General features: G+C 31.6%; 1 protein-coding gene and 1 long non-coding RNA gene across 2 annotated transcripts; both read left to right on the forward strand.

Moving 5' to 3' along the window:
• On the forward strand, positions 1679-15254 carry LOC18599279 (glutamine--fructose-6-phosphate aminotransferase [isomerizing] 2). Its single transcript, XM_007029181.2, has 11 exons — positions 1679-2271; positions 4175-4347; positions 6191-6299; positions 7702-7847; positions 11198-11362; positions 12700-13060; positions 13155-13405; positions 13479-13593; positions 13717-13972; positions 14057-14225; positions 14696-15254. Exons 1-11 carry the CDS (start codon positions 2016-2018, stop codon positions 14777-14779), a joined length of 2085 nt encoding a protein of 694 aa, XP_007029243.2. The 5' UTR covers positions 1679-2015; the 3' UTR covers positions 14780-15254.
• Positions 18929-20272, forward strand: LOC108662324. Its single transcript, XR_001928254.1, has 2 exons — positions 18929-19213; positions 20127-20272. It is a non-coding gene; the product is annotated as an uncharacterized LOC108662324 (long non-coding RNA).

Raw genomic sequence — 20643 nt, forward strand, 5'->3', positions numbered from 1 at the left:
AAGAAAAGAAGAAATTATCCCAATTTTAATAAATTCAAATCTATATTTTTATTAATAATTCGTTCAATGAAAATTAATAATGATATTAAATTCTCGTCAATAATTTCAATTATATGGTATTTTTATCAATGATGTGACATCGATTTGATTAACACAAAAAAAACTTTTATTTTTAATAAAAATAGTAAAATGTTGTTATTTTAAAATTCAAAATGATATTTAAATATCTTGATATTTTGCAATGTAATGTGATTATAGGTAATTTAATTACAAATAATGCGATTATTAAAATGTGGTGGTTTACGAATACTTTGTTAGAAATGTAATGTCAAATTATAGAATTATCTATATTTATTAAAATTCAAGTTTAATATATTTATATTTTTTATTATTAATTTTATATAATATAACTTTTAATATATTTTTAATGTCATATATTTATTATTTTTATTTATTATTATAATTTTATTTATTTTTTTTAATATAATTTCTTATATTATATATTTATTTTAATTTTTTTAAATTAATAATTATCATCTACTATCTAACAGATAATAGTTATTGAGAATAAACCTCAAAATCTTTATAAAAAAATAAATTATAATATTGTAAAATATTTTTAATAAAATAATAAAGTTAAAAGGTAAAAATATCTTTAATAACATTGTAGAAAGCAATCTGATTACATTAATTTTAAATTGTAATTATATTACATCTATTGACTATAATGTAATCTTACATTACAATGATTTATTACAAAACAAATTAACATTATACTATAATTTAATTGAATACATTGCACGAAACGTGCTTTCACCTTCCTCGTATCAAACGTTACTTTATTTTTATTATTATTATTAAAAATTATAATTTTTGTAAATTGATATGCATAATGTGCATTAGCCATCTAAATTAAAGTGAGTAATGATCTAAAGTTAGTCATAAAACATTTTGGACAAATGGATTTAGATATTTATAGTTTGATAGGTGATAGACTAAAGACAAGTAAGTCTATAGGGATGAGATTTTATGGATTTATCCAATATAATTATTTAAAAATTATATACGATATAAGTTAAATATTTATAAATTATACTACTTGAATTCATAAAAAAAACTTACGTTTTGAAGGTCTTAAGAATCAAATTAAAAAGTTATTTGTGCTAATTGTTAATTTATACAAAACAATAAATAAGAAACAAAAAAAATAAAATATCAATAACACTTAATAAAAGGTTAAAATTTTAAAAGTAAAATCAAATTATAAACTAATGATCGAATGATGACGTTGATATTAATAAATTTGAAATATTACATATGATTATCATTTTCATTTTTGTTATGTTGTTGCTTAATAATATTTATTCATTCTAAATTGAATATTCATTTTTTTTCTTTTTAAACAGTTCCAAAACTCTATCAAGCTCTATTTTTTGAACACGTAAACCTTTTTTTTTTTAATTCACGTTAATTTGTTATATTTTAAACTTGGCTTTAAAATCTATAGTTTGTCACTATTATAATAATTTTTTATAAATATAAAAAATACCATGTCAAAATAATTTCTTAATCTCTGTATCAAATCAAATATAAATAAATATATAATTTTTTTGATCCCAAATAAATATATAATTTGAATACATAAAAAATCTATATATTATTATGTTTTCCAGTTTATTACATGAAAGAGCTTAAGGAATGCTCATGAACCAAAATATATTAGAAATATCAAGCCCGTCGTTACTCTTGGCGGAACCCCATCTCCTGTCACTGCCCCTTCATCAATTGCCTCCTATATAACTTATAAGAGCAGTCTATTGCATCCCCAAGATTATAATTATTTTTCTGAAAAGAAAATTCAAAAGCTCAAAAGTCAAAAGTCAAAATTATCTACCTCCTTTGATCTTTCCTTCCATCGCCAGAGAACTGAGACAAACAGAGAGTGAAGGAACAACACATCCGCCCTCCCCCACTTTCAAAATTTTTGATTTATTTTCAGCAATTGAGAATTGAAAATGTGTGGGATATTTGCTTATTTGAATTACAACGTGCACAGAGAAAGAAGGTACATTCTTCAGGTTCTCTTCAATGGCCTTCGTCGTCTCGAGTACAGAGGCTACGATTCCGCTGGAATTTCCATCGACAACGACGTCGCATTTTCTCGCGATCCGAACACCCCTCAATCATCCTCCAACCCCTCTCTCTTCCCTTCCCCACTTGTTTTTCGCCAGGAAGGAAACATCGAGTCCCTCGTCAAATCCGTCTACGAAGGTAAGTAACTTATTACCTTTTAAATTTCTCTTTCAAATTTCGGAGTTTTCTGATTGTTTTGTTCGGTCGCTGAGAAAAGGAAAGAAAGAACGGGAGAGAGCATGGGTTCCTATCCGGGTCGGGTTGTGCCGACAACCTGGTTTTATATGTTCTTACATCGGGTCATAAATTTGTTTTGTATGGACCGGGTCGGGTCGAAGTGGGACCTATCGCACCAGGGGCGGTGGTTCTAGTAGTAGTAACTTAAAAGAAAAGTAAAGGGCAATGTTGGGCCTCATTGCTTATTAAATTTTATGCATCCTTTTCTTCTTTTGTTTTTTATCACTAATATATATATATATATATATATATTCTTAAAATGAAATTTTTACTCTTTTTTAGATTTCCCTTTTAATTTTCATATTTGCTTTTTATAAGAAGTTATTATAAAGTATAAATAAGGTAAAACAATAAAAGATGAATAAATGACTATTTAACATAAATAATTATTTATCATCTTTTACTTATTATCCACTAAATTTCAATTTTAAGTTTGATTTTTTTCATTTTGTTATTTGTTTTTACATCCAAATTCTCTTCTTAGCCGGTAAAAGGAACAACCAAAGGAGCAATTGAGATCAATTGAAGTAATTAAAATAAGATATGAGCTTTGCTTGCGTGAATTTTTCTTAATCTGTTGACACCCAAAACTGGAATGGACCCATAATTTTCTAGTCGTGGTTGATTGAGTTAGGCTTATTTTTTCTATAGCTTTGGTTACCAAGTAGACCGCTACTTAAATTCTTTTCTGATAACCAAAAAAAAAAATTAAGAAAAGAAAAAGAAAACTGGAGAATACTTGTGGTACTCATTTGTTGGTTTCCTTTCTGTTTTAGAAACTTTTAAATATTGATACAGTGATACTGTCCTTATTTTAAACAGGGGTTACTTTGCTCATGTTTGTTCATGCAAGATTATTGATTGCTATATGATGTGTTTTTTCTCTTTCTCTCCATCATGTGAACACTTAAAGATTGATTTTGATAGCTGCTAATGCAATCTCGGGATCAAGAAATATGGAAACTCTGTCAGAATGCTGTTTGTTATTCAAATTATGCAAATTGACTTTGAAGAATTGTGAATAGTCAATTGGTGATGTACTTTTGGAATTGGCTTCCCCAACCCTTCATATTTTATTCTTTTTGTCCCTCTTGAGGGAAATAGTTAATTCCATTTCTTTGTCCAGTGAACTTTTGTGGGTTTAAATCTCAAATTTTAAATTCCCATTTTTATAATTGAATCACACATATGTACATACGTACATACATATGTGACAAGTTTAAAATAATGGAGGTCAAAATTTAAAATTTTTTATCAACAAAAGTCAATATGTGACAAGTTTATTGGTTCAGATGGAGTATCTATATAATATAGTCATTTGATTTTTTTGTTCTTTTTCTCTACCTTTTTCTTTCCTAGGGGTGAAGGTGGAACTGATCTGTAATGTAAAGCAATGAACTTCTGTAATGTGGGCTTTCATTATGCTTTTAAATTGATTAAATATATTGCGAAGGAAAATGGTACAATGTTTTTAATTTTATTTTAATAATTCTTGGACCATGGTGTACTCTCATCTCAGCAGCAACCTATCTTAAAATGGAAGCATATGACTTGTTTATTGAGAGTGAATCAAAATGTTTTGTAATTGTTTCCCACATTTTAATGATCACTTCATATGAGTGGAATTAATTTTGAGTTACAAAGCTGTAGTGCTCTCATGTTCTTTGTCTATCGTAAATTTGTATTTAAAAAACAACTTGTTTGCTTGTTTATCCCCAGTGGCATCGTTTTGTTTTTAGTTCTGTTCTTCAGTTATGTTGCCACAGGCTATAGATTGTATTAATGGTGGTTTTGGTACTTCCAGAGGTAGCTGCAACAGAGTTGAATTTGGAGGAATCCTTTTCTATCCATGCTGGGATAGCACACACCCGGTGGGCTACCCATGGGGAGCCTGCTCCAAGGAATAGTCATCCGCAGACTTCTGGTTCTGGAAATGACTTCTTGGTTGTTCACAATGGTGTTATCACTAATTATGAGGTTTTGCTCAAAATTTCAATGACATTGTTCTCATTTTATTACGTAAACAAGCTTAATAGCATTCTTGATGGATATGCAACAAAGGTTCTTATATTGTGATTGTTGTTTATTTAACATTTTGTTTTAGAAGATGAAATAGTTAATTACATGTGTAAAAGGTAAGCGACTGATTTTTAGATTGATAACTCTATTGATGGTTGTATGAATCACTAGATCTCATTCTTCTTCTTCTCTGTCTTCTCCCTCTATTCTCTGCTCTCCCTTCTTTTTTTCAGCACCATTTGTACAGAATAAACTATGTTGAACAATGTGACTAAGTAGTTTAAATTCTTCAAGAATAGTCACATGCACATATGAATTAGAAAGACATAAGCTCAGAAGCTAGCGCAGTTAGGCAAAATTTAACTGGTGGATTTTGCTCCATTTTTGCTCTTGTGCCTGTTTCCACATTCATTTTCTTATTGAGTATTTGAAAGGTGGTGAAACTCTTGTGTCTTGTAAGGGAGTGGAGCCATGAGTTGAATATGGAATATTTATTTTCTTTTTTCTCTTCTGCTGTTTATGTTTTCAGGCGGTCGGATGTGCTGTTCTCTTCCATAGTTGCTTACATTTGAGCATTAATGTATTTGTTTAACCTCTTTATGTCTCACTTCTTGTATATTAGTAATTCTCCTTATGACATCTGTGATGTTATTTTGGTTGTTTACTTATTTGAATTAGCAAAAAGGTGAATTGTTCGCTTTCTTAAGTTTTAGATTCTCAGAACAAGAGAAAGTTTCTTCAGCAATTTTTTTTAAATGATAACGTTAGAATATATGGCCATCTTATTAATTATCTTATTAATTATAATAGCTGTTGCATCAGAGTTCTGGATGAATAAGCAGTTTGGGTCTGGTGTCTCAGTTGCCAAGGTTGTGTTACTGATTGAAATCATGGTGCCAGTTTCAGTATAAGTAGTGAAATGGTTGCAATGATAAAAACATAGTTGCAATTTTGACCTATTCTTTGAATTTTGTGACTATTTTGGTTGTGGCATTGGCATATATCATTGGTGTTTCCCTATTGTGGAGACAATGGTGATGGCTGTGAGCAAGTAATTGTGGTGTTGTACTATGAACTGCAGTTGAATTGGTGGTTGGATGGTGATGGTGATTTTTTGATGAAAATGCAGGTCCGAGATTGCAAATTTTTATAGGGGCTGATTTCAGAGGTGAATAAATGTCTCCTCCTGCATATCCATCTAGTGTCTGGAGAAAACACACAAAACTCTGTAGTGCATAACAGTTCAAATATCAACTTGTATTGGAAAGCTAACCATGTTGACAAGCTGGTTTGGCTACAAAATTTAGTAAAACCGACAAACCAACAATTAGATTCAACCAGATAGCCCTTAGAGAGAGTGTACTACCGTCTAGCACACCATATTTTGAATAGCTAAGAGAGAGAGAGAGAGATTTTCTTTGGTGTTTCTTCAACTCTCTTCAACTGCTTTGAAGGCCTTTATGTTGGGAGTCGAACATGCTGCTCAGATTTGACAATTGGAATGGGGTTTTGGGTGTAAGAAGACAATAACTTTGTCTGCAGATACGTTATGTAGCTAGAAAACTCCCATGCTTCATCTGCTAATGGCCTTATAGAAATTTGTCTGCAACTTTTATACATGTCATATATTTCGTCACAGCAATGGCTTACTCTTCCTGTTGTTGTCAAATGATTTTTTCCATTATTTGTGCCACTGCATTTCATCATAATCTTTCCTTTATTTAACAGTTTTCACTCAAAATTTTGATGCATGGAAGTATCTCCATAGTGAGCTGATTTTGAGATATATTTACATTGTCAGGTCTTGAAAGAGACCCTGGTTCGACATGGATTCACTTTTGAATCTGAAACAGACACGGAAGTAATACCAAAGCTTGCCAAATTTGTTTTTGACAAAGCAAATGAAGAAGGTAAATTTATTTCTGAACTAATCGATGTAATACTACAAAATTTGATTATGGTTTACAGCCTTGCGATTCATGCAAATGCATAATACCATTGGTTTTGCACTTCATGCTGAGTCCTAATAGTTGGTTACATTGCACTTCTTTTGTGCCTTGTGCCTTGGGCAATGTGAGGGACCTAGCATGTAGTGCGCACATTGAGCCTTTGGATGTGATATGCAGTAGCAAATTCAGTGTTCTTTACCCTGTTTCTACTGCTATGCTGGCATGTAAAGCAATGACAATAATGGTGTGGCATACGTGACTTAGGTAGTGTTGCAGCTACTTGGATGTGCTCTTAATCTGCATGAAATGGACCTGTAGTTAATCTGCTGGCGCATTTCCCTGAATCTAAGTATTGATATATTTCAGTTTAGGAGTTCTGGAAACTTCTATATGAAACTAGATCTTTTGTCTTTTGCTGCACATTAGGCAAGCTAAGATGCATTGAAATTCATAATGGCATGGAAGAGATTGTTGGAAACTTCGCTTGTGCATAGTTGAAGGAAGTGAATATAATTGGGGCATGGGATATATGTTATTCAAACATATATGATATTTACTGTGTTGTACAGTTATAGAACAACAGCCACAAAAGGACAAAGCAACATTGAAACAATACAACAAGAAAGAAACCCAATCTAGGTTATGTTGCTGATAAGGTTGTGGCAGACTTTGCATGAGATGTCATGAGCATTCTAGGCAGTATTCAATTACCCTTGTCCTCTTCTTCCAATTCTCCATACTGCTGAAGCTTCTCTGAGTGGTTTGTTTGGTTCTCAATATGCAGTCTTTTGCCTAAACTCTTCCTTGAGAATGAGTACCCATTTTAGTGGACTTAAGTGGCCTTTTTTTTTAAATTGCATTGGCCCAACTTGATGAGTCACTCCCAATTACTTATTTGCAGATTTGTGGACTTGTTGACCACTACTTTAGGGGCTGTTTAAGTAGCCAATATGTGGTCTGTATAAAGTTTCTTTCCTCCTTATGTGACTGTCAATGTTTGATAACCTGTTTGCATGACCATCATGTCTCTGTCTCACAATAAGCCTCCTTGCAGTTTTAAATTTGCGATATTTAATTTGGTTCTTAACAGCCTCTGAAATTTGTATAATATTTAGTTTAAATTGTGCGGTTGAAACACTGACCCAACTGTCAAGCCAATGACCTGGTGACCTGTTACCTTCACTGGACAGGGTATGTACGTGGGGCTTTAACCCTGTATTGCCTTTTGCCTTCATTATTGTCCAAGACATAGGTTCTTTGCAACTGGTCTCATATCTTTCTAAAAATGGTTTTTCTTCAAATATGTTTTAGGACACATATTTTAAATCAAATGCACTTAGAGTGGTTATTATTTCTTCTGCAGGTGACGACGCTGTCACATTTAGTCAAGTAGTGCTTGAGGTTATGAGGCATCTTGAGGGAGCTTATGCTCTCATTTTCAAAAGTCGGCATTATCCAAATGAGCTTATTGCTTGCAAACGTGGTAGTCCATTGCTCTTAGGTGTCAAAGTAAGTATGCTCTTTAACCAAGCTTCTTATATCATTGATTTCTACACCAGAGAATTCATTTTATAAATGCTTTTGGGTATCGAGTTTTTTAGTAGGTGGTGTTTTTTGCTTTGAGTTAGCCACTACTCAATTAAGATCTTCAGATTCAGTTTGTTTGTTCATTTGCTTTGTTTTGTTTTGTTTTGGTTTGGTTTTTTCTTTTTCTTTTTGCAGACGTTTGTTGTGTAATTCTTCTTTTTACCTGTTTCTTGATTTTCTTGTAATTTGGCTTCATATAGTATTGTTGTCTTATCAAAAATAATTGCTTTAGTTCAAGCCTTCAAGCATTGTCAAATATACTGCGTTTGAGAATTCATTATCGCTCTTAGGACATAGAACAAGAACTCAGGTTAGTGTCGAAGTTATGAGTGGCAAGTGTTATGGATTCTCTTTGTGCTACATCAAGGTAAATGATTGCATGTCTTCTTAAGAGTGTTTGTAAAACTTGTAAAGATTTCTAAACAACTACTATGGGGATATGCATTTTGATCATCGAGGATGAAAAAGGAAAAAAAGTCAGGCTTTGTTTGGTTATTACTTCTTGCTTTTTCTTTCTGCTACTTCTTCTTCTTTTTTTTTTTGTAGAAGCAAAATCCAAATTGTGCTTTTGGATATAAAAGCAAAAAATATTTTATAGAGAATCTTCCTACATTAAAACAGAGTTGGAGAGAAGAAAGAAAAGCTAGAGAGAGAGGTGGTGACAGAGGTAGAGAGAGAAGGCGGAGAGCTAAGTGATTGAAGGATGGTTTAAGGCCGGTGATGCCAAATAGCAAAGGAGAGGAAGAGAGGCAGAGAAACAAAGGGAGGAAAGAGGAGAAAGAAAGTGGCAGGTGGGGATTAGTCTCATATCTTTGCTTCAAACTCATGTTAGTAATTAGCATGGGGCTACCCTAGCTCCCATTGGCATAGCTATGTCGGCTACCCTAGCGCTCCCATTGGCATAGCTATATGTAGCAAAGGGCCAGATTTGGTGCCTCAACTGACTGGCCCTTCACTGACTGAGAAAGGAAGGAAAAAAAAAGAAAAAAGAGAAGGAAAAAAAAAATAAAAAAGAAAGAGGAAGGACAACTATTTTGATAACATCTACTATTAAAATAGTAGTAATATTCATTAATATTACTATCACAAATTTAAATGATAAAAAGGAAAAAAAAAAAAGAAGAAAAGGAAAAAAAAAAAACAACAAAGAAGATGGAAAAAGAAAAAAAAAAGAAGAGAAAATGGAATGACAAATATCTTCTATTGTAAGTTCAATTCCAATGACAATGATATTAGTAATAATAGTAAACCCAAATGACAAAACAAAATTTTTTAAAAAAAAAAAAATCTAAATGAAAGTAAAGTACCAAAAAAACAGGGAAAAGAAAAGAGAGAAGAGAAAGGTAAAAAGAAAAAGGGGAAAAATATTTTCTTAAATTAATTGATATGAATAAAAGACTCGTACTTTTAATTAAGATGGATTTTGAATACTCAAATAAATATATTTATAAATTCATGGATTTGTTATGGATTATTTAAGTAAACTTTCAATCATTAGTGATTATTTAAGCTAAAATTATTTGTTAATATGCTGATTTTATTACTAAATTAATGGTTGATAGAAGTATTACTTATTTAAAATATGGTTTTAATGTATAAAGAAAAAGAAACCATTTTTATCTTTAAATGTATTTAAGATGTGAGAATTATCTTCTTCTTCCAGGTCTTCAAAAGAAGAAAAATATTCCTTATGCAATTTTTTACAAGACAAAATTTGCAGTAATCCCTATTCAAGATGACAGTTGAAGTTTTCTCTCATTAAATCATATCTTTGCATACGAGCACATGTAGGTTTCCTCTTTACATATCCAGACTATCTCAAACAAGTTTCTCATTTTGTCCTCAATTGATGCAACCCCCACATTTTCCTTTATGCATTTTTTCCTAATTTTATATTTCATTGTGTGTCCATACATGTAGCACAGCATACTCATATCTGCCATGCTCATTCTTAACATATTTTGCTTTTTAGTTGCCCAACAATTAGTTTCATAGGGCATTGCTGTCTTATCACTCATGTAAATTGCCCTTAGTCTTCAGTAGAATTTTATGATCTCGCAAAAGAAAATAGAGAACAGACAAAATTTGAAGTTAAAAGGGCCATTTTTACGAATAGACATAATATACAAAAAAACCATTAAACTATTCAAGAAAATTTAAATAAGCCCTTATACTTTTATTTTAAGCCAAATAAGCTGTTGTATTTTTTATTTTGAATCAAATAAGCCTTTATGACTAATGATTGACATAGTCAAAATATCATTGGTTATTTTATGTCATGTGACGCTGACATGGTATGTTAAAATATCATAATTAATTATAATGTGGCATATTGGCGTATCATAATTGATGAGGAGATGACATACTAATTTTCATGATAATATGATCATGTGGCATTTTTTACCCTCCACATCATTGTCATATCAGTGCCATGTGAATATAAAATGACAGGTGGCATTTATACTAAATACAATTAGTCAATCATTAATAATAAGGGCTCATTTGATCTAAAATAAAAGTAAGGAGGCTTAATTGAACACAATAAAAAATAAGGGCTTATTCAAATATTCTTGAATAGTTTAGGGGCTTATTTAAGCATTATGCCTTTCGAATAATGCGGTGTTCAAGCACTTAAGATAGCAGGTATCTTTATCTTTGGGCTAGACCAATTGAATGTTCCATCTAAAAAGAAGTTTGAAGGAATAGATTTTATGCTATCTATTGATAGTCTTCTAATCCGACTCTCTGACTGTAGGAACAGATTTTATTTGTCAATGCGATCCAACCTTACTGACTGCAGGAACAGATTTTATGTGTCAATGCACAACAAATTGGTACAAGCAGCATGTGGAAGTATAATTGCTTTTGACTTTTTCTCAATCAAATACATATATATAAAAGCTAATAATGTTGCAAATAGATTTTGGAATTCTATCATTCTTGATAAAGAGTTGGTTGACAAGAACAAGAGGTGTCTGCTTATACAGTGCAATTTCTGCTTGGCACCCTTCTCTAATTAAGTATAAACTGTCAAAGACAAAAAACACAAAATCTTGTTGTAGTGGAAGTCCTTATAAAGTCTGTTCTTGCTCCTTTGGCCATTTACTGTTTGTGTTTTTACTGGGTTATAATTTTGTGCATTAAATCATACTAGGTTACAGATTCAGTGCATGAAATTTCGTGTGTCTTTTTGTTATATAGTATTTTATATCTGTCAGGTTGGTGCCTTGCTCTTTTTTTTTTTGGTCATTTAAGAAATTGCTTTCTCTCAGGAATTAAATGAAGGTGTGTGCAATGCATCGGCATTTCATGATGCTAAGTTTCTGTCAAAGAATGGCAATCCTAAGGAACTTTTTCTATCAAGTGATGCGAATGCTCTTATTGAACACACAAAGAAAGTTCTGGTTATCGAGGATGGGGAAGTAGTTCATCTCAAGGTGCATATTCATCAGTTGGATAATTTTGCAAGTCATCCTTTGTTCTTGTTGCCTTTCTATACTTGATATATGTCTTAAAAACACTTCTGGTTCTACTCTAACATTATTTCTATGTGCATCTTGTTTTTTTGTTGTCATTTTATCCCTCCTTTTTCATCTCTTTCTATCCTTCCCTTTTTATATAACATGTAGACCTTCCTAGAATTAAATGCTACGTAGAATCTGATGGATAATTTTACCGTATAAGCTTCTTGTGATGCTTATTAAAATCCGAGATATATAGAATATGGTTGTGAACCTATTTTAGGAGACATTTATTTTGTTTTTCTTTTTCTTTTAACTTAAAAGGCACATTGGAGTTTCCAATGGAATAGTATTTGCACTAAAGCATCTGTGACAATTGTGTTGGTTTAAAGTTTTAAAATTGTGTTGGTTCAAGACCAACCAAATCACTAAGGGGCTTTCTTATGAGTAATCTTAATAGGAATGTTATGTTATGATTTCATTTTGGTTTCGACATTGAGGTGACTGTTACTCATTAGGAATAGAAGGACAAAAAAACATCCAGCTTAAGATATTTCCAGTGAGTCAATGACATGTAGCTTTGAGCTCCTTAGATCCACCTGCCAATTATCATTCTGTCTCATAGATGATTAACCTAGATGTCAATAAGGTTATATAATGATGTCCTAACTAATTTTTTTTCCCTCGTGGGATTTCTTTTGTTTTTGGATGTTTTGGAACCATTTGAGCAGCTGGTTTGCCGACAAAGTGGTGGCATTTGGTATTGATAATTGCAACATTATGCTGTTATGGTTGGATGGTTGTCATTCCCAGGGTTATGAGTTTAAAGACCAGTCTCAATGCAATCTTTTGTAGCCTTTGTAGATTGCCAATTTTGGAATGCAAAGAATCACAGACTGTCTAGTCTTCTTTCTAGTGATGTCTCAATAACATCTTTAAGAATGAAATTGATATCATGGAATGACATTTTACTTTGATTTCATTTTATTCCCTGGATTAGGAATATTTAAGTATGTTTACACCACATTTTTCTGGAGTAAACATGCATTTTGTGGCTCTTTTCCCCCTCTGTTTTACTAATATCTTCCCTAACTCGCAGTCATACCGTTACTACAACTGTCTTGAAAAATTAAACCATGTAATTCTTGAGCTCACTCTTGCTCATGGTGCATAGAATCATAGTCAACTCATGATATATCTACCTCTTTACTTTCTGCATTGATTAGTCTTTTAATAGTGGTCGATCAAATCGTTTTTCCTTTCCTGCATGTTGCTTGGATGCATTTTTTTCACGAATCAACTGGTTTCTTCAGGAAGGGGGTGTATCAATCCTAAAATTTGATAATGAAAAAGGAAGAAATGGTGGTAGTCTTTCTAGGCCTGCATCAGTGCAACGTGCATTATCTATTCTTGAGATGGAGGTTGAGCAAATAAATAAGGGAAAATATGAGCATTATATGCAGAAAGAAATTCATGAACAGCCAGAATCTTTAACAACTACAATGAGAGGGAGGCTTATACGTGGAGGTTCCTGTAAAGCTAAGACTGTTCTTTTGGGTGGATTGAAGGATCACCTTAAAACAATTAGGCGTAGCCGAAGGATTGTGTTTATTGGTTGCGGTACAAGCTACAATGCTGCTCTAGCTGCTAGACCCATCTTGGAAGAACTCTCTGGTGAGTGCCATTTGTCTGGAAACAAAATTTGTGCACATCTTAAAATTTGTTTTCTTCATTTTTAACTTATTTGGTTGATTTATGTGGAAAATAGGGGTGCCTGTTACAATGGAAATTGCTAGTGATCTATTGGATCGGCAAGGTCCTATATACAGAGAGGATACAGCAGTTTTTGTCAGTCAATCTGGTGAAACGGCTGATACATTGCATGCCCTAGAATATGCTCTGGAAAATGGTGCATTATGTGTTGGCATAACAAATACTGTTGGTAGTGTAATAGCACGGAAGACACACTGTGGGGTTCATATAAATGCTGGATGTGAGATTGGTGTTGCAAGTACCAAGGTAAGTGCATTGATCAATACATCTTTATGTAATTTTGTTTTATAGGTAAAAAATTTTCTGCTGTTATTAATAGGCATATACAAGTCAAATAGTAGTGATGGCCATTTTAGCTCTGGCAATTGGAGGTGACACAATTTCTAATCAAGAGAGAAGGGAGGCTATAATAGATGGTCTATTTGACCTGCCAAGTGAGTCTCAATTGTTGCCCCCTCTTATTTCTTTCCTTTTGTTGTTTATTTTAAAAGATTTTCCCCTTTGCATTTCGTTTTTGTAGCTGAACTAATTTTCTGTGTTGTGATCCACTTTTACAGACAAAATCAGGGACGTGTTGAAGCTTGACCAGGAAATGAAGGATCTTGCAAAGTTATTGATCGCTGAGCAGTCACTTCTTGTCTTTGGGAGAGGATACAACTATGCAACTGCTTTGGAAGGTGCTTTAAAAGTGAAGGAAGTGGCTCTTATGCACAGTGAAGGGATACTTGCTGGTGAAATGAAACATGGTCCCTTAGCATTAGTTGATGAAAATCTTCCAATTGTTGTGATTGCTACCCGTGATGCTTGCTTCAGGTTGGTTTGGTTGTAGTTTGGGGGATATTCTTTTATTTTATTACTTTCCATTGTTTGGCACTAAAATCTTCAAATTGCTAACAGCAAGCAGCAGTCAGTTATTCAGCAACTTCATGCCCGCAAAGGTCGCTTAATAGTAATGTGTTCAAAAGGGGATGCTGCATCAGTGTGTTCTGGAGGAGCCTGTCGAGTAATTGAAGTTCCCTACGTTGAGGACTGTCTTCAACCTGTGGTTAATGTAGTTCCATTACAGGTATTGTTCTCATATATTTATTTAAGTTTGCTTTTTATTGTGAAGCTAGCAATTTACCTGATTCTATGTACAATGTCATACTTGAATAATGGGCATTATGCATTCTGTAAGTGACAAGACAAATTCATTCCTTATGCTCTGATAAATATTATATGATTGCTCAATGGCGTGTGTCCTAGCTATTGCAAATATAAAATGCTGAAAGCCTTGCATAGATGACTCAGTCCTCTGCACAAGTTTTAATATGTCTAAATGCTCTATATGCCACATACTTGGAGTTCATTGCAAAGTTTTATCCACATGATAGGAACGTGGATGAGAGATGCTAATCCAAAATTCTTCTTTAACCTTCTGGGCTTTTATTTGGTTATAGTTTTTACCAAACTCCTGTGTCTCAAGACATTGTTACAAAAATTTGTGACTCTGTTAAGCTAATGAACCATAAGCTTTAATTTGCTTTTTGGGTGCAGTTACTGGCATATCACCTCACTGTTCTAAGGGGATACAACGTTGACCAGCCTCGGAATCTTGCAAAGAGCGTGACCACACAGTGAGGAATGTCTACTGATGAACTCCCATCCACGCTCCTCTGTAAATTATTAGAGTGGACGCAGTATGCATTCTTTTACCTCCTTTTGTTTTTCCTTCTTGAGATTATTTGCAAGATGAATGGGGTATAATTGAATGAAAGCAAAGACGGTTGTATGCTGATACTGCGATATGATGAACAAAATGACAATCTTATGTACTTGGGGAAGATAAACAAATACATAAGAAAATTGCATTGCATTCTGGGACATCCTTATATGGAATAAAGTAGGAAGAAATGCCTGGACTTAGAAATAGCATCATGGAATACTGTGACATGAGGCTCGGTGGAGGAGATTGAACTATATTTTACATCTTGGTGGTTGTGGTGTTTGTTGAACCAAGAACAAAATCACAACCTTTCAGTGGCAAAATCAAATGCCTGTGCAAGTATGTATAGGCACAGCTTGAAATCAATATTCAAATTCCTTTGTCAGCACACTTAGAATTTGTTAATGATTGGTAGTGTCGATCTTCTGTCGGAGCTAGGAATGATTTCAAAATGTTTGTTGAAAATAACATATTTTTGTTTCTTTTAGGAAAATAAAAAAAAAATAAAACAAGATGCTTGTGATCAAAAGATTACTATATAAATTTACTGTAAGGTCAATTAATATAATTTTAAAAAAATAATAAAAACCAGTAATGATAATTCCTATATATTTATGTCAATATTTTATCAATGCTTGTTCTTTATGTTAATTTTTATAAATTTATGTTAAGATTTTGCAATTGTTAATTTTTGCTATAATTATTTTTTATTTTATTATTATTCATTTATAAATTAAAATTTGTAAATCATTAAATACTTTTAACTTGAGAATATAAATTTAAATATTTAATATACACAAAAATTATGTTTATTTTGATGTAATTGATTTGTTGTGGTAACTTTCATATATTTTTGTCAATATTTTAATAATATTTGTTTCACTTTTATGATTTTTTACGTTAATATTTATAAATTTGAGTCAAGATTTTTCAATTGTTAACTTTTACTAATTATTTTTATCTTTATTATTATTAGTATTATTATTCATTTATACAAATTTATAAATCGATAAATACTTTTAGTTCGAAAATTTAAATTTAAATATTTAATTTTCACAAAATTTATAAATTATTAAATACTTGTCCACAAGCCCACAAAAAAAATTAAATAAAAAATCTCTCCATCAAGAGATAACTCCATTTGTCGGGAGAGTACTCTCTCCTCTGGACTCTTTAATTTTCCACAACAAAAAATTTTTAAAAGAATTCCCTCTATTGGCTGAGAAGAGAGTCCATATCTCTCTTGTAATCTTTAATTTTTTTTTAAAAAAAATTTTCCTTTAAACCGGTACCGGTTTCAACATTAGATTTCAATTTCATCTTACAAATCGGATGGTCATTATTCATTAAACTTACAAGAAGCTCAAATATCATGCCCTTAGGTAGAATTTGCCATAAATGTGACTACAAATTCAATTTTAAAAAATATAAGAAATTTCTCCTCCACTAAATTTATTTAATTATTTACGAAAGAAAACATTTCTAAATAGATTATAATTACAGTTAAAGTTTTTATTACATTATGCCTATTATAAATATAACACGTGGCACTCTTTTTGACTTTGGTCAAATGTACAACATTTAACGACGTTCCCAATTAGTTTCTTGTAGGCCTTCTTCAAGTATTATCTTCTCTGTTTAATACTCCCTTCAAGATGAAACGTGTATATTATGCACCTTTTGTCTTTGTTAGATCAATAAGTTCAATGTGAATCAATTCAAGAGGAGTGAATTGGGTTGTTTTAAAATTTTTAAGATTCTTTTCAATTTTTGTAAGAAGATAGAATCTTTTTTTACTTCAAATGCTTAATTTGAAAATAAACAAAATAGTTGACTTGAGAAATTTAAATTGTAAGTAAAAATAAGAAGGAAAAAACTTACACAAATATTTTATAGAGGTTTAGCCTCTTTGCTTACATTCTTTTCCTTAGAGTCACTAAGGAGTTTAAAATTCACTATTGAATCAAAGTTCAATATAATGCTTTTTGAGGCTCAACCATAACCTTTCAATACAATACATTTTTATTGTTAAAGCACAATCACTCTACTTTTTATGTGATTAAGTTATAACCACTTAAACAAGTATAATGAGAATAGTGTAAATATAGTTGGTATGCCTCTTAAAGCTTGAATAACAAATTAGGTACAATGTTAGTGAAGGAGTGAGGCCTTAATAAATGCTGCACTAGAAGACTTTAAGGATTAAAAGAATAGTACAATGGGTCTTGAATGATTTTTGACAAATTCTTCTCTTTTGAGCTGTGTCTCGAAGTCTTCTAACCTTCATAAATGCTGAGAAAGCTTGTATTTATAGTTGTTGAAGCTTCAGGAGTAGTTATGAGTGCATAATGTGAAAATAGCAGCTCTTCTCTTCATTCAAGGCTCCAATAGTCATATTGTATCAAGACATATGTGAATGTATCGTTACATTACTTTTTTTATTTTTGAATTCTAGCTAAAATGTATCGATATATTTATTAATGTATCGATACATTGTGCATATATCGATACATTTGAACTTGCTTGTAAAGGTTTTGATATTCTATTTAAAATGTATCGATACATTTGTTAATGTATCAATATTTTTGAGAAAGTAAGCATTTTGTTGTATTTCTATCGATACATTTGAGAACATATCAATAGATTGAGTGGAATTTTTGAGTTTTGACTTTCCTCAAAAATATGTATCGATAGATTTTAAAATCTATCAATAGTTGTCCAAATGTATCTGTAGACACCAATTTTAACCAAAATATTAATATAACAAAAGAATTGAAAATAAAAAAAAATAAAAAGCCGACTAGGCATGGGGACAAAGTCATGCATAGCATAGCTAGGTACAATAACGTATTGCCAAACGCAAGAAATCTTCAGAAAAACCTATCAACCTATAGCATTTTTCTTTAAAATGACCTTTCTTGTTGTAGTACGTATAGACAATATCTTTCTTGAATTTCTTTCTATCATTTGATACAATAGCCAATGTAAACAAATCTAGATTTGGTTAAGATTGAACCAGTAAGTTCCTTTATATCTCTTCTCTTAACACTAAGCTATAAACCTTATCTAAATGAGGAATGAGATCTAACAAAATGATTTGAGACCTTATAGCAGAAAAAGATTCATTTAAGTTATTCAAGAGTCTAAAAAACATATCCTTTTGAAGTTGACTAGTATACTTCTTGAAACAATTAGGATTACATTTACCACACTCCCATTGTGGCAATAGTTGATAATTTCTCATTTCTTCTCATATCCCTTTAGTTCAATGGAGTATGTGTCTATTGATTTTGTGCCCTGACTAGCATTTTCTAATGCATATTGTAAGTTGCAAACTTGAGTATCATCAGGTTGTGAAAAATTTTATCTTAAAGTATTTCATATTTATGCTGCATATTCCATATAGAACATAGTTGATGCTACTAGTGGAGTGATTGATTTTAGCAACCAAGCCACAATTAGATTACTGCACTGTGGATATACACTTAATCCATAGTGCAAATAATGAATTTGTTGAAGTTGATTTGTTGATAATGCCATTAAGAAAACCTATCTTGTTCTTAATTGATATGATTAAAAGAAAAGGTCTACTCTATGGTACATAATTATTTGTATTGAGTTTTGGATTAATCATAACTAATCTAGGATGATTAGAGTGACGCAAATAATAAAGGGATAAAGGATCTTTGACTGGTGACACAATCAATTTGGAAATCGTTAAATCTGCAATTGAAATAACAAACTCAGCAAAAGTAATACAGTAATTGAAGCAAGAATCAATATTGATCAAAGTAATAATAAGCAAGAATCTATATCAAATTAAGTAAAGCTCAAGAACAAATCAAGATATTCAAGAACTTTAACTGTGCTTTGATACCGTGTTTGAACTTGTAGAAAACTTGAGAGAAAAGTCGAGAAGACAAGCTTGTGAAATGAGAAAATGTGTATTTTCTTATTATTAGAAAATAACTACTACATCAATATATATATACAAGTGTAACAGCCAATAAAAATATAAAAAGAGCAACTAACTCAACTAACTATTCATAATAAAGTAAAAGTAACTAATCTATAACATACTTAAAAAGAAGCCCCAAAGGGCTTCCTCATTAACCCACGTGTCAATTGAGCCCATGCCCACGTTTTGAATCTCTAAACCATTTGTGAGTCCAACTTTACAAAAAGAAGCAATCAACCCACGTTTCTGCATCCTTGAAATTCATATATGTTTTCTTCATAACTAGAGAAGCTACATTTTCTAGGAATGAGTTTTTTACCTGTGAAACTTGAAGGAAGGGCTTTGAAATCTCTAGCATGGTTCTGAAACAAAATCCAATTTGCCTACGATAGTAAGTCATTTGATCCTATTCGTATTTCTCTGTGCATTCCCATCCCCTATTCTTTGACTCTTCAACTTAGATCTACTTGATTGTTTTCATCTTTTCACCTTTCCTCATTCTCGGCTTCCTCTCGGGTCTACACTATACTTCAAGCTTGCTGTTGAGTCGGCTTGGGGAACAATAGGGAATCATGAATTTTGAATATTTGATCATAGATTTCGGTCAAAGAGTTTGAGCTTTTAGGATTAAATGCTGTGTTTGCTTTTTCAGATTTCATTTTGGCCTTTGGATTTTGTATGCTGTGAGGACGTGTGTGGTCTGATATGGGTGCCATGTGTAGCCTATTGGTTCTTGCCATATGTCTATTTTGTTTTTTGTTCTATCTTGCTTATTATTCTTCACTTCAATATTTAGCACTTCTTAGATTATAACAAGTTTTTAGTTTAAGGTCCTTTCTCATGTCTGTCTTTCTTTTTTTCTTGCTTTAATTTTACCGTTCTTCAATTTGAGTTTTGTTAATAATCTATATAGATAATTGATTATTAACTGCTCATTTTGATTTCCTTTCTATTTTTTGCACTCAACTGTTTTTCTTTTTTTTTAATTGAGTTTTTATGAATTCTCATGTTTAAAGAAGTTTTAAGTTATTAGTTGTTTCTAAGACCTCTGCTTTGATTTAAAGTGTTGTTCATGTTTCTTTTTGTTTTTGTGAGTTTTCCCTTTTGTTTATTTTAGTGTGAGATTTATATTTAAAATTCCTGTTACAATTTGATCATTCAATTTATTGTTTTTTTATTTTATATCTATGTAATCATAATTGATGTTAAACAACATAAGAATCATCTTATGAATTCTGATTGAATTCTCATATTGACTTAAAATTAATGTTGTTTTTTTTTCTCTTATGCTTTTGGCCTTGCAGTGCGTTTATCAATATCAAATTCTCTGTTGGTACAAGTTGCTGCTGGAAAGTGTAATGTCTTATGATTATATTAAGTTTAGTTACAATATTTGATTATTTGCTCTGTAGTTTTAATTTATTCATCTCTTTTCTTGCTTAAGTCTTGACATTATTATCTTTCAAATCTTATAAATAAGTTAGTCAAACCAATTAAAGAGTCATACCTTATCAAGGTCAGTTAGAGTAGAGGTGGGCCGGAAGTTAATATACTAAATTAATTAGTTTTCAAAATAAAATACTAAATCAACTGATTTTGTCAAATCCAATAAAAAATTAGTTGAAATTCTTTTCAAATCTATAACATATTTAAAAGGACGCTCAATGAGGCTTCCAGAGTTAACCGCATGGAGGATAGAGAGAGTAAAAGGGAATATATGTTGAAGCAAAGAGAGGGGTGCAAAGGGGTCAGAGTAAACCGCGTGAAGGTCAAATAGAGAGAAAGAGAAAAAATACTGAAGTAAAGAGAGGGGGTGCAAAG

This window comes from Theobroma cacao, chromosome 5 (genome assembly GCF_000208745.1).
Source record: "Theobroma cacao cultivar B97-61/B2 chromosome 5, Criollo_cocoa_genome_V2, whole genome shotgun sequence".
In the NCBI taxonomy this organism is placed as follows: Eukaryota; Viridiplantae; Streptophyta; class Magnoliopsida; order Malvales; family Malvaceae; genus Theobroma; species Theobroma cacao.

What these genes read in the sequence shown, in the direction of transcription:
- LOC18599279 (XM_007029181.2), top strand. Translation starts at nt 2,016, where the DNA reads ATGTGTGGGATATTTGCTTATTTGAATTACAACGTGCACAGAGAAAGA. An exon ending in CATCTTGGAAGAACTCTCTG is followed by an intron (nt 13,061 to 13,154) that starts GTGAGTGCCATT and finishes TGTGGAAAATAG; the next exon opens with GGGTGCCTGTTACAATGGAA. An exon ending in ACCCGTGATGCTTGCTTCAG is followed by an intron (nt 13,973 to 14,056) that starts GTTGGTTTGGTT and finishes AATTGCTAACAG; the next exon opens with CAAGCAGCAGTCAGTTATTC.